Genomic DNA, 16,195 nt, shown 5'->3' on the forward strand with positions numbered 1-16,195 from the left:
AGACATTAAGAATACAATAAATAAATATTAATCTTTAATGGATTGGATCCAAGATATCTCTTTGAGAAAATCAGCGAGAGAAGTAAAGAGGGTGAATTTGTCGTTGACTTTTTCATTGGAAGTGATAGTTTGAAGCATTGAAGACGAAGAGTTTAAGTGTTTGGATATATTTTGTAGATATACATGGAACTTATGTCTATGAATCTATGGCTTTTGAATTTTGATACAATTTGTTGAGGAAGTTACAGAGACAAGGTTGTCCCTGGGTAGGCAAGAGTGTGGCCGCCCAAAGCTAAATATACATAGAGAGTCTAATTTTAGTGTAATTTATGATTTTACAGTAGATATTTTTTGAAAGAACTCATGTTTGAGCGAAGAGGAAGAAGATGAATTTTGAAGAAAATAAATTATTTCAATATAATCGATATTTTATAGGGATTCATATCTATTATTTTGCTTAGGGCCTATTAATTGTCAAGAAGAATTAAAAATAAGAACTCAAAAGTAATAGAACGATTGTATTTTGTTGCATAAACAGTGTGAACAAGATCTCTTTATATAGGGAGAAAGATGATTGATAATAATTATAACTATTGAAGAATCATAATCTTTGGCCTTTCAACTACAATGAAAAAATTCAACTCTTCACTTATTTTATGAATCTAGACTCAAACATGATTTTATTTATTATTTATATTATATTAATCATCTCTAACTCATACTAAAAGTCTCAATAACTTACATTGCTCCTTAAAACTTTTGATATTCAGTCCAAGTAAGTCTCTAAACTTTTTAAACTATCTTTTATAAGGAGTTTGGTGTAAATATCGGTCAACTAAGTCATCAATCTCGACCAATTTAACTTAATCTGTTAACCTGAACAGAAAACCTTTAAAACGTTTGTTACTTGAAAGACTTTAGAAGCTCAAACTTTAAATCATATCGTATCTTATCAACTTTTCAAATTAAGGTTTTTATGAAGTTTAACATTTATGAATACTTATGCGCAAATGTAATTCATGATTATTTAAGACTTGTAATTTGAGTTTATAAAATTTGATGATCATATGTTTAAAGTCATTTTTAAAATATAGAGTAATCAATATTTTAATAGATCTTATTAAGTAACAATTTTTTAGGATAAGAAAATAATTTTCTATTAATTAAGTATAATGTAAATATTTATATTAGTAAATCAAATTAAACATATAAGAAGAATCACATAAATTATATCTAACATTGATAATAAAATTCAAATATTTGATTTAAATCTTTTTGATTTGCAGGAAATATCTTACAAAACTTATATAATATAATTTTTTTCTAATTTTAATACATAGATAATACTTCTAATAACTAACATTCACAAAAAGTCAACTGGGTTTATTTTGATTTAAAAAGACTTTATTTTTATAATTATTTATACACTCCAAATTAATTAATACCATATTATTATTAATTTAATTTATTTTTTCCTTTATTTGGTTCAATTATATATTCTTATATACATTTAAATAAAATAATAGTATAAAATTTTATATAAGTACAACATCTATTAATGTAGAGTAAATTTTTTTTAATTGTGTTGATTCGGCTCACACTTAAATGAGGCATACATAATAATTATTATATTTGAAATTTTTGTAAAGTCATATACTAACATTAATTTGGATCAAATGTTATATTCCAAATTAAGCATGTATAATGATATATTACATTTTTAAAATATTCTTTACCAACCATTAAAATAATTTTTTAATAGGAAAACTATTTTTGTCTATATGGCTTCTCATCCAATTAAATAATTTCAAAAGGCAAGATTCTTATAGATTTGCCATTTGTCATTTTCCTTCAAAATTAATAGTATTTATGATTATGATTATGATATGAGTTATGATTATGATGCTTATGATTTATGATAGTTTAATTTACTTATCAACATTGAATTTAATTTATTGAACTTGTTTTATACCAAACTGAATGCACTCTAGTATTTAGTACAAACAAATCAAAATGTCGTATGAATTTTAATATAATCATAAATCTAAATGAATTTACACGTAATATTTAAATATTATACTCCCTCCGAACCAATTTAGATGTCCCATTTACTTGGGCACGGTTATTAAAAATTGTGTGGGGTCCATTAAAAAGGGTAAATAGTGAAAGTAAGTAGTGAAGGGTAGTTGGGTAAGTAGGTATATGGGGGTATATTCGTAATTACTTGTGTAAACTAAGGATATTTAGGTAAAAAAAGATTGACAAAAATAAAAATGGAACAACTAAAAAGACTTTGCCAAATAAGAAAATGGGACAATTAAATTGGTTCGGAGGGAGTATAACATAACTTCTACTACTCGCTCTTAATCCGACTCATGATCATCCTTAAAAGATGATTAAGGTATGTTTGATTGAGGTTAAATTGTTCTATCAAAGTAAATGAGGCAAAAAGAAAATCTAGCAATTTGGTTAATGCAATATAAAAAGAAAAAAGAAAGGATGTAAAAGTAAGTTGGCAAAGTGCATGCATTGATAGTTGATGTGCAATAGACATGAACCCGAATCCCCACGTCTTGAATGTGAAAACTTGTTATACACTCATCACTTCACTTATGACTTATGAGAAGACAACTAATAATTACATATAACATTAATTGTTACTCTGTATTAGATTAGAGGTGTTTAAAATATATCTGACAATTTAATATTTATTTGACCATATAATTGAATTCGATTTAGTTCGACTTTAAAATATATTTAAAATTATATAAAAATTAATGTGGAAATAAAACTTGATTTTAAACCGATTCGAAACACCTGACGCGAAATTAATTTGATAATCCGAATAAACACCTCTACTTGCTATGTCAAAAAAATCCGAAGACAACTAATTAATTTGAAGCAAATTTAAATTGAATGAATTATAATGAAAAATATTGTAGTAATATGCATGATTTTTTCAGAGTTTTAGATCCGCCCAAGTTGTTAGTTTCACATGGCCTATATTTACTTTTAACAAATGACATTGACTATTTATCTATTTTAATGAGCGGATCCTCAACTAATGTTAATACTTGTCGTTCTGAATTAATTGTATTTTTTAGGGTGACATAAAATTTAGAAAAATTATTTTTAATGTCTTTTTGTCTATTTTATTTTTTTAAAATAATAGGGAAAAAAAGTATTAATGTGATGAATAAAAATAAAGTAGGAATAATATAAGAAATTAATGAATTTCTTTTAGCCAAAGATGGTTAAAGTTCTCAACCAAAAAAAGGTGATAAGCACAAGTTATTATGGAACAAGAGAAATATTTTTTTTTAGTTTTTAATTTTTTGTTATCTTTTTTATTGTGCCACTATTTTTTTATTGAATTATCCATTTTATCGTCACCCCTCTAAAATCCTCATAATATTCTTTATAGTGAATTTAGTGTCATTTATTAAACCATTTAGTAGCATAATAAAAATTATACTAAAGCTTTTTGCGACATAGGATCTAGTGACATTTTTCATAAATGCTATTATGGATTATAGTAACAATTACATATGCTACTAAAGGCCAAACAAAATGTCATTAAATCACTTTATAGTGGAACTGAAAAACCAACAATTATTACAGTAAAAATATTAATCAATAACATTTTTTAATACCACTAAATTCAATGTCGCAAAAAATTAAATTTATTATAGTGATAAAAATTTAAAATTCTCAACTCTCAAGCCTCGAGGCATGCAAATAAAAAGATCTCATTAGTAAATGTTGTACACAAGTTATCTAGGAGATAAAAAAATAAATTAAATATATGAATAAAAATTTAAAAAATTATAAATCTTGACAAAAAATTAATTTGGAGGTAATTCTCTAAGATAGACCGTATAAAGCAATGAATAATGATAGTAAGACATGCTTCCTTGGTCCGTTTGTCGTGTATACAAAAATCTTAAAAAAAAAAAAAAAAATTAAATGAGACAAACGAATAAATTGGAGTCGTTATTGTTGATATGAGAATTTGCGTTTTGGTATTTGATATAATCGTAAATGTTGGACACAAGTTGTTGATGGATGGAGGTTACTCCAACTAATTTGGTGCAATTTTACAATTAACCATCATCATCAACTATACGTATGAATTATCATATATTTGCTTTTTAATTTTATATATTGTGATAAGTAATAAGTATCATCAACTATAACCCTAATTCTACAATCCACTACTCACTAATTATGAAAATAAACAATCCAACTTGTGAATATGACCCTCGATTAGCATGTGCAAAGCGGTTTATCGTACAGGGCCCTATTATTAGAGGGACTATAAAATTTCACGTTTATACTTATTTGATTTATTGTTTCAATTACTGCGAACACATGTAACTATTTTACACGAAAGTAACTAAGTAACAAAGAGCCAAATATTATTAATGTAATCAATGGAGAAATTTTATCATATACTAGTATTTTGAATTTTTGTTCTTTAAATTGTAAGGATCTATAACATAAATTTTGCACCGAGGCCCCAAAATTACGAGTTGGCCCTGCTTGAGAATAAACCAACCTGAAATTAACACTACACGATATTTACAAAATAGAAATGGGTTTGACCCAAAATTAGTGAAAATTTGAAACAAATAAGTGATTTAATCGGGTAAACTTAATTTCAAAAATAAGTCTCTTTATGTCCGAGTCTAAGGTCATGTATGTTCACAGTTACTAACAGCGAACAACAAAATTGGTCAAAATTGTTTGTTCGTAGTTATTAACTGCGAACAAAAGAAAGACAATGTCAGAACGTTAAACGGGACAAAAAAATTGGAAATCATGTTTGTTCGCACTTAATAACTGCCAAAAAAACATGGTTTTCAATTTTTTTTGTCCTATCTAATGTTATGACATTGTATCTTTTTGTTCGTAGTTATTACAATTTTGACTAATTTTTTTGTTTGCTGTTAGTAACCGTGAGCATACCTAACCTTAGGCTCGGACATAGTGACACTTATTTCTGAAATTAAGTTTATCCAAAGCTTAATTTTTTATTTTTTTTGTTAAAATTACTTATTTGTTTCAAATTTTGTAAAATTATTTGCCCCATGGTTTTACGGGCCTAGATGACTAAAATGCATGTGATTATGATCATATGGGATGACATAAAAAATTCCTAATCAGTGATTTGTAAATCATCATAAAAAGACAAAAAAATAATAATAAAATAAATAAAACAAAAAAAGATAAATTAAAACAACAAAATTTTTACCCTATCAAATTCTGCCATATAAGAATGATTTGTTAAGCTCACAAACAACCATAAATTCAAGGATAAAAAGAAAAGTAGGCCCTATCCCTAGAACTAGCCCTAGAGCACGTGATGGGTGAACCATTAGTTTCCTTCTAGAAGAAATAGTATCTTTTTCATCATTTGGATTATTTCCAAGTGGAGTATAGTTTTTGTATATTGATAGCCTCATATTCATATAATTATAAGAAGAGCCAACAAAAGTAACGGCAATGCATCAAAGTTGATAGCTTTAGAGAGATTGAAGTAGTTTTCATCTACAACAACTCCATTGTCCTTTTGCTTTTTATCTTACTCCAACCTCAACTTAGTGCTTTCCAACAAATTCAACCAAAATTTATTCATGTATAGTTCACTGTCATTGTAGGATTTGATGTCCATTTGCAAAAGCAAGATTTCCCCTCCCAAAAAAAGCAATAATTGAAAAAAGTAGAATATAGAGAAGGAAAAAGATAATAAATTGAACAAAATAAATACTCCGTTCTAATTTACTGAAAATAGAATATTTACTTTTTTTTACGTTGTCTAATGTATTTATTCAATACTTAATATTTTTTATTATACATAAGAAACATTATAAAAGTGGATATTAATAGTCTTTACATTGAGATGAATCAAACAAGATCTCACTTATTTAATTAAGAATAAAATACAAATTAAGAATAATAAGTAAATAATATCAAAAAATAAATATCTCATTTGTAGTGAATAGGAGGGAATATTATTCACATATCCATTTGGTTGCTACGCAAATTTGTGTATTTATAGAAAGTTTTAACTAACATTTCATGTTCCCATTCGCAGGGTTGGAAGCACATAATTGGCTATGGAGTTATTTGACTTCACTTGATTTTTTCCATACTTAAAAATTTAAGTATATTTAATAAGGTATGATAAAAGAAACTAAGATTATTGTATTATATCAATTTGACATAAAAAAATAACTGAGAAAAGTATATAATATTAATAGTACATATAATTATAATGCCATTTATCAATTAATTTGAACGAGTAATAATGTTTTATAAGCTATAACTTTTTTTACAATGAGCGGGATATACTGGGTAGGATGGTGATGATGAAGCTATCACTTTTTTGGTATTGAATAGATTATGGTTTGTGGCAAATACAGATGACTACTTTTCTAAAAACATGGCCAAAATTTAAATTCTTAGTCAAATGATAATTATTTGATTTTTTAAGTTTCATATAAATTGCTAACTGTACATAAAGTGATAAATTAAATGGTGTCCGTTTAAAATTTGTTATAGTAACTTTTTGAACCCACTTAATGTAATATCAAAATTAGCCGGTGGTCATTTGCACCTTGAATTTCAACAATAAAAATATTCTACAATTTCCATTAAATAAACGAATTTGTAATGAAAATGACCAATTATTTCTCCATGTTTTCTTTACAAATGCTAAAATTTCACTATTTGGATTCACATTGCTAGATACTATTTACTTCCAAATAGTAAACAAAAAGAAAATGTTTTTTGTATGGAGATGCTAAATTAATCAAGAGAATAACACAAACATTAGCATGTCAACATTTGAAACACCCACATTTGATTTTCACTCCAATTAGACTACAACTAGCTGAATCATTCTTCATCAAAGAAGTTGCCATTCGTCCTCTTGCATACCGTCATCATTGTTCGAATGCAGCATGTCATAAGAATTATCTTCTCGAATTTGATCGCCATTGCTAGTCATATCACATTGGTTGGATGTCCTAGGAGTGCTCCAATTATGTGTCACAGTAAATAGCAGAGCACCATTTGATTCATCGGCTAGTTTTGAGGCTCGTGAACAGAAATCATCAAAACTATCCGACAATTTAGAAAGAAAAAGAAAGGTAAGCATGTAGTACTAATGCATCCCCTTTCAACCGATGCCACACATCCACTCCTCGAGGCTCATAGTAGTTGCACCCATAACACATCACACAAGCTCACAAGCATGCACATTTAAGTCATGAATTGTCCTAATTCATTTATTTTACACATTATTGTGAGAGACGGTCTCTTCGAGAGACGCATTAGATATATGGGCTAAAAAGCCCAACTAATACAAATTGAAAAGAAACTAAGGACGTGAGCTTCTTGTTTTGAAGTCGTCTCTTTGAGAGACGGTCTCTCATAAGAGTAGTAATTTTATTTTATTGGTGGCCAAAATGGAACTTGGTGTTTGGCTTAGATGACAATAGGGTGATTATTAATAAACTGTCCTAAATATTCACACTGTAGGTGGCCAGTCCAGCAACAAGATGGAACTCATTTTGGTGATTAGTTCTGCACAAGGAATAAAAATGAGGCCGGTCTGTTTTGACGGCCACTCTAAGGATTTTGAGTTTACTGTTCCAGAAAACCCCGTTATGTGCATGCTTGTCAGGAGTAGATTAACAGCCATTGAAAACACTGATTAACAGCCATTGTAAGCTGTTTTCAAATATATTAGCCATTAAAATCTTTTCTTTAACATGTCGTCACAATAGCGGTAACGGCCGCAATGGCACAAACGTGTTAAGACTTTTTAGTCTCAGAAACAATCTTATATAAGTACGAAATAGTTTTTGCCTCAGAAACAACCAGGCCTCTAAAGCTAGGAATGAAAAGGGATTTTTTTTTTTGGTTCAGTAGTTAACTCTAAAAGCAAAAGGCCCACAAAAAATAACACTACCATAAAATAGCCAGAGAAGTCAGGACCATATATCTGAGTACCTTTGTCTCTGCAGTAAAATCCAATTGCCAATGAAGGGTCGATAGATTCCAAAGGAATGTGCTGGATCACACTTGTGCAAGTGGAGTAAATTAGTAATAAAATCAAGAAGAACAAAACAAAGGATATATACATTAACGGAAATCTTAATTGCTATGAAATGATGAAGTATCTACCTAAGCTTCATCCTTCATAATACAAGCCACCTGAAATGCAATTCAAAAGCGGTTTGCAAGGGGTTAATGAACTTAATTTCCACGACAATAGGAAAAATGTGAACTGCCAAAAATACTCTTTTTTCTGTTCAAAACTGAAAACCATGAAAGAAAAAGGCCAGAAACGCAAAGAGAAACTCAGCTGCAATAAATCGCTCAATCTAAAATGAATCCTGAACTGTGGAAATGAGAGGATTGGTAGTTTGATAAACTGAAATGCTTAAAGGAGACATCTCTTTTAAAGACGACGGAAGTATGGAAGATAGACGTTGAGCAAAGAGACTGTACTAAGTCATTAACTTATATACACATGACAGCCATTTACAGCTATTAAACATTTCCAAGAATAGTTGATTCAGCAAACTGTTCTCGACATCACATTATCATCATATTCATTCTTCAAAACTGGGTACTCCTGCAAGGCAATCTACTACTTTCCAGAACGAAGCAATATCTCTCATGTATCTCAAAAAAGGTTCATTACTTGTAATGTAGAATATCATCAACTTTCATCACAACAGTATATTTAACATTCTCTATTGCACATAATAATCTGCTATCTATCAGGACGTTACATTTTGATATTAGAACAATTCCCTACTATATTATGCTGTATTTGCCAAATCATTTTTGCTCATAGACAGATTCCATGTGACCAAATCACAGTTAATTTGCAGATTTCTATCATGTAAAACAGTATTTTTGATAAGGAAAAACTTCTATTGATGAGGAAATACGTCATACATATAGGATGAGGGATCCCAAGAAGCAAATAAAGATAGCTACACTATCACGTTCCAGTTACTTCTACATAAATCATCAAGAGAGCAATGGTTAAATAATTCATGTGTCTCAGCCTAAAGTGACGCCAAAAAGACCACCTCCCATAGCACCTCTACATGTAGAAATCGGTCACTAATATCCTATTCCTTTCTAATCATATAGACCATAAAATGGTAAAGGAAAAAATCACTCCCATCTTTTAAAGATCATTATCCCGTCCCAATCCACAATAATTACTCATAAGAAAATCTCCAATCCCCCCAAAATTGTTCTTATGCTCTTTGAAATAGAAAAGGAACAGAATACCCAGTTGACACTATAATCCTAAAAGAACTCTTGGAATCTTAACTTAAAATCAAACCCAAGGAAACAAACTTTATCATAGCTTTTATATAAGTTGACAAGATCAGAAAACCTTTGCATTATACTACCGGTACATGAGATGACTAATTAAAATATGTGAAACAAATTGTGCACAATCTAGGACAACAACATTGAATTCTCATCATCATAGCGAACAATCACCATCTATGCAGTTCTTTGTTAGCTAGCAATATCGACTTCGAATGAAAAATGCATGACCAAACATAATTTTCCTCAAAAACTTCTCGCCCGAATAGATCCAAATCTTGAATCTTCATAAAATGTTCAAGCTTATGTTCTATATGGACGATCAGGATTCAATTGGAAGATTCAAGCTTATAAAACTCAAGCTGCACTACAAAACTTATAAAAAGTTGTGTCGTAATCATTATAAAGTACAACTCAACCTACTCTTAACTCTCCAAACACTACTCATAAATATAGCACCTATGGTATGCAACATTTTTACAATTATAGAATCACATCAACCCAAAGAACCATTCTAGATAACATGAGAAACAATCAAAACAACAAATATTGTAAGGAGCATCTAAAAATAACACCCTTTATTTTTAGCATCAAAGATCAATCAACAGAGTTCAGCAATCAAGGGATATAATACGTCTCTCAACACAGGTCCTGTTTTACACTCTCTTGCTAAGGTTAATATACATGTGCCTTTCATTTTTTTTTTTTTGATATTTCATGATTTGGCACAATCAAAATTAAAACCCAAGGTATCGTATACTCCCTCTATCCCACGGACTTTACACTATTTTCTCATGAATTTTGCTACATTTCTATTTTTGGTATAGAGACTCATGACTCACCCTCTTTTTTAATTCTCATCCACACATTTAATTTACCTATTTATTTCATCCACATTTTTCTCCTTCTTCATAAAGTATACCTTTTTATTACTTTTTCTTCACTTCCTTTATTTGCACACAACCTATATTTGGGGCAAACTCTATAAGACCAAGAAAGTAAAATACCAATTTCTATGATGTCAAATATAATAAGTCGCTCATATTGCCAAACATCAAACAGACTAACTTGAAAAGGAAGGTAGTATCAAACAATCAAGGGAGAATTCAATGACACCTAAATAAAAAAGATTAAGTAATCCCATTATCTAATGCTCACCTGTAAGACAAATAGGCTTTTATGTTTGAATATTTTGCTAACGTATAATAATAGACATGTAATAAATGGACAATTAGATGTCACAACGCTCACATGAATACAAGAACAAGATATATAAGAGGAATTCTTATATTTCAAGAGAAGCTTTGTTCTTCTAAACTTACTTCGTTCGTATACCAATAAAACCATTTTTTGTAACCTTGGTGAACAAAAGAAAATTCCCAAAAATGCTATTGCTACTCGCTTCATTCCAAATTACTTTTACAACAACTTTGTAGCAGTGGGATGTTGCGACAAGGAGAGAGTAGAGGAAGAAAGTGAAAGGAGCCCTTCAAAGGTGGGGAGAAAAAGAGTAAAAGAAAATTTTTCCCAAGAGGAATATAGTGGACATTTAAACATCAATGTAGAACACCAAGAATGGAAAAAAAGACACCGATTCAAAAAGAAGGGAGCGTTATTGTATGAAAAAATTCATAATCGATAAGTTGACAACTGTTTAAGAACAAAAAAATTATTTGATTCTCTTTATCGAAGTACATGTCGAAATCTTTTTGATGCATCAAAGGTATTTACTATCTTATGGGATCTATTGTTTATCAAAGTACATGACAAGACCTTTCAGATTTATCAAAGTTACTTCAATCTTATGCAACCAGTTTCCATCGTCAATAATCATCTAGTGAACCCATCCAAATGAGAATAAATATGAGCTGTGGTAATTTTAGTACGAAACAACTCAACTATAACATTATAAAATTCCAATGCTATTGAAGTGGAACATAAATGAAAGAAAATTGAGCAATGTACACACTTTTTTTTTTCTTTTTCCTTTTTCTCTTGTAAAATGAGTACATGAATTGATGAAATACATACTAAATCAAGTTTTACATGTCATAAACAACTGAATGGAACGAAGAAAAAATTTGGAAAGAGAAAGTCTAGATACAATTTGGAAAGAAAAAGTTGTACATGAATATACACACTATACAAGCTTATTGTTAAACGACTTAATTTTCATGCAAAAAGAGCAGAAACTAATAAGCACTTGTCTTTCCACATTCTTGATTCTCCATGTAGCCTATCTGAATTGATGTTGCCTTAGTTCAAGAATGCATCAAGTGTCAAATGATCACAGTTAAAAGAAAATATTCATGGATGATGGTACGTAGCATCAATAAATTAGAGCTTAAGAAGTCTTTAAAAGATATTCAACCTAAAAATGCTAATAACCTAAAAATTTGTGCTCATATTAAGATAACAAAATCTTTTAAATACACCTTATAGTAACTCTTGCTCTCTATCAGCCCCCCTATGTTGCTCCCTCCAGAAGGGAGGTAGGGTTTGATTTGATTGATGCGACTAATTAGGAATACAATTAGCAATTACTAATGTAATTCACTTGCTCCAACTAAGTTTTCCACCCAACTCTCTCTCTCTCTCTCTCTGATGATAAGAGAGATAAATCAATGAAATCCATGTCAGTTGATTAGCTATTAATTAACCTCGTCAGTTTATTTATGCTCTAATTCTTTCCTCATAAACTGATAATTCTAAATTTCGATCTAGAATTTCACTCTAAATCCTAGATCAGAGCTGTGTATTGTCACCCAAACACAACTCTAGCAATTCCACTGACGAGAATTTCTTGGAGATGAGAACTGCACTAAACTGTAAGGGTTTGAAAAAAGAAACAGTGTTTTGCCTCAAAACTCCAAGATACTTTACAATTTAGTTTCCTAAAGCAAAGATCATGACAATCGACTCCTTACCTAAAATACCTCGCTGCAGTAAACAGTTAAATAAATGTAAGAAATGGTATTCTAGTGTACATTTACCGGCTGTACATCATGTGGATCCAGGTAGAACGCATTTTCATCTTGCACGCCAATGATGTAAGTTGAAACGCCAGGTTTCCCACCTAAGATTCCAATACTTTGAGGAAATGTAAAAGTAGCCCCAATAAAGGAACATACCTGGTAGCAACATTATATCAACACAATAACATCCAAATAAATCTAAAAATTGCAAATATGATCAAGGACTTGCATGTGATTTTTATTCGGAGAAGGCATATAACAATGTAGACGGGGACATACTAGTGTGATTTATGGCAAAGAAATGCATGCCTAATAAGTATATTAATATATTCCAAGATATGCATAAAGATATTCAAACCAATGTAAGGAGTAAATGAAGATTCAATATAACAAGACCTATAAATAGGGAAGCCCATGGCCCATGTTGTTCAGCGGACGAAAGTAGATATGGGGTTGAGATAGACATTATAATCGGAAGGTTTTAAAAATAACTCAAACTAAGATCATTTTGGCACGATGATTATAGCATAGGTCCTAGTTGTTGTAAAGTTCATACACAAGAGCTCCTTTCAAGTGAATGTTTCAGGTTGATATTAATCAAGATTTTATTCATAGCATTAGTGCGTGGCTAAAATGTAAGGTAGTAAAAGATCAAACTAAGGTTAAAGGGAAATTTCTATTGTGTTGTGGTACCCTTGAGATGCATATGTTAAGAGTTAACATGTCATCCATTAAGGATAGAATTTGAGATGAAGACATAAGTAAGATATTGAAGTCACATATATCAAAGATAAAATGAGATAAAATTGATTCGTTTGGTTTGGTCATATGTAAAGAAGACCAAAAAACGCACGAGTTAGAAAAATAAAAAGCTGGAACTTTGAGGTGCTTAAAAAAAGAAGGGGTAGGCATGCTTCGAATAATGGAGTGGAGAATGAAATGAATTGAAATTTATAGGAACATAAAACAATGGGAATATATGACAATACATAGGATCGAATGGTCATGGAGAATATGTGGATGATCATTGGAATTGATACTCTCCTCAATCGTAAATTAGTATTAAGAAATTAGGTCAAAGTATAATAATTGATTACGGTTTTGACATTGTTGTTTCTCCTTTTGCCTATTTGGAGAGGACAAAAGATTTAAAGTTCATTAGTTTCGATTATAATGGATTATCAAATTATGTGCATTTCATATTTATGTGAAGTTGCAATGATATTTTACTAAGATACAATCACAAACAACCTTATTATTATCATAGGGATAAAGTTGAGTACATGAAACTCCCTGGCTCCCTGCCTAATGAGAGCCCAAATGGGAGCTACATAATGACACTAGGTTAATTGAATGTTGTTTTTCCTCTTTCTCTTTTTCTTTATCACGTTATATTATCCAAGCTGATTGGTTTATTATCCTTTCTCTCCCTTTATCTACATCTAAATGATTCCAACATAAGTTCCTTTTATCTCTTTTGTTTGACATTTGCCATTTAATTTTCTTTTGGACCTAGCTTAATTATTTTATTTTAAATTTTGTAAATTATATAAGAATAACCAGTTGGGCGTTTAAAACCAGATGCAAGTTTGTCTAATTTTATAGTCAAGACTCAAGAATATTGGAGAAAAACATCAAGAAGAAAACACAAGTGTTTATGCACTAGAAATAACTGTGAATTGCAGCAAGTTATGAGTGATTGACGACAGATGGGATTGCTTTAGGGAAAGTATTTTAGATGACTGTAACAGCAACTTAGTGTTGGCTAATATTAATAATATATTTTTTTTTTGAAGTGACCTATTGATAAATAATTAATGACTACAACATTAAAAGATATGCAATATCCCTACACAAACATCACCAACAACCATTCCAAAACAACCATATAACACAAGCCAAAAATAGAATTGGAGAACAGGAAATAATTACCATACGAGTAAAAATTGCATATCATTCAATTTTTAGAGTAAATTTCAGAAAATGGAATTCCTTTAACACGAGGAAAGGAACCGAAAGACTATATCATGATATACTTTTTCCTCTTCGCGCTCTCCATAAAAACCAAAAAACATTCAAAAGTATGGAACGAAAGAAAGGACTACAACTACAGAATGAAGAAAGGAATACATAACCAACCTGGGGTTAAGCTTATCAAGTCCAAGAACCAGAGGAACCAGCAAGAGAATGGCCGTCCAACCAGCTGCACCACCTGAATGCTCAAGACAGCAGCTATATACATCTTCTATACAAACACAGGTGCCCCACCGCGTTCACCATCTTCATCACCCGAAACAATATAGATAGCCATTGGAATGATTTATTCAATTTAACTTTATCAACACGGGCCAGAGTTTCCCAAGCACAACATGTGGCATAAGGTCCAACCCATGACCCAGCAGCTAGACCATAACCCTTCCCAGCTTCTAGAAGCTTATGGATTGAAAAAGCTGAAGCTTCAGAATCAGCAAACTCGTGAAGAATTTCAAGATACCCTTGTTCAATTTGCTGTAATGAATGAATTTACCATTATAGCGCATACCAACTTTATTTATGATTTAACAGACATATCATCTTTACAATATCAATTCTATTTAATTTCTCTGTAATTCTTTGTTTCGTAGAAATGCAAGCAACAACACAATTCCTCATAAGTTTAATAGAAAATATCTTATCAGATAAAGAATAACGGAAAAGACAGTCAGATGAATACACCATAGTCACAGTTCTTCTCCAAGATCTCCCTAAACGATGAACAATTAGTGCCTGCATAATTTAACACTTAATATGATCAAAAATCCACAAATTTCTACAAATTACCAACCCAAAAAGTTTACTAATTATTTTAACAACAAATTCTATCAACGCACTTGAGCAAGAAGCATTTGACTGCTCCGAAGCATACATCCCCAATTAACGTCACTAGTATACTTCGAATCCCCAATGGGATCAAACCCTAAAAAACAAACATAATAATTCATCTCAAAACTTTCAAAATTTATAAATTACAACACACAAATGCAAAAAACATATAACCTTTTCTATAAGTCATCAAAATCCTGGATGAAAAATCCTCAACAAAAGCAGCAAATCCACTGCTAGAAACAGGATCACCACCAATAGCATCAAGTTTAAAACAAACACCGAGCAACCAGATATCAGGTAAAGGTAATAACATTCGACTTACTAAACCCGAACATATGCTCTTTAATCCTCCACATAGTTCCGCTTGTCATGCTTCTCTTTACAACAGCCGCCCATCCATTCCTACTAGTACGATAAATCTTAGCTTACTTCCAATGACCTTCCTCGGCGAACTGGAATTTGGATTCAGCCCTAATTCACCACGGGTTTCAAAAATTAAGACACTGGAAACGAAAAATCCAGACAAAAATGAAGAAGCCCTAGCTGATGATGATGATCATTTGCGATCGGAAGGATTTGGAGAAATTCGTTTTAAATTAGTGGGAATCGAAAATAGAACTAGCAATCGATTATACCGTTGAATAATGATTTTATTTAAAAATTTTGATTTGATTTGATTTAATTTTAATGTTAGACAATTAAAAAAAATGAAATTGGAATATAAATTAATTTAAATACAGTTAAAATAAAAAATTTATAACTTCTCAAATTATATCATTTTTGAATTATTATAAATTTTTAAGGAATTTAGTTATTTGAGCAAAATTCAATATTACTATTTTTTGTTGTGTTAGACTAATTAGACTAATACAAAAAAAACAAAATACAACACACTATACCTTTGACATGTGTAAGTCTTGTTTTCACTCAAGAGGTGTTTGGCAATAAGGCCCCGAATTTTCTCCATGGCATAATTTCCACTTTATTCT

The 16,195-nt window shown here is 30.4% G+C and overlaps 1 protein-coding gene across 1 annotated transcript; it reads right to left on the reverse strand.

The window, feature by feature from the left end:
- Positions 1–6,685: 6,685 nt before the first annotated feature.
- LOC130825575 (cysteine protease ATG4-like) lies at positions 6,686–15,931 on the reverse strand. The gene is given in 8 exon segments (XM_057690863.1): positions 6,686–12,497; positions 14,481–14,595; positions 14,598–14,654; positions 14,657–14,849; positions 15,057–15,107; positions 15,212–15,297; positions 15,378–15,502; positions 15,504–15,931. Coding segments are annotated over 8 exon segments (756 nt in total). The 5' UTR covers positions 15,578–15,931; the 3' UTR covers positions 6,686–12,442.
- Between the last annotated feature and the right edge of the window lie 264 nt (positions 15,932–16,195).

The sequence above is a fragment of the Amaranthus tricolor genome, chromosome 10 (genome assembly GCF_026212465.1).
Source record: "Amaranthus tricolor cultivar Red isolate AtriRed21 chromosome 10, ASM2621246v1, whole genome shotgun sequence".
Taxonomy (NCBI): Eukaryota; Viridiplantae; Streptophyta; class Magnoliopsida; order Caryophyllales; family Amaranthaceae; genus Amaranthus; species Amaranthus tricolor.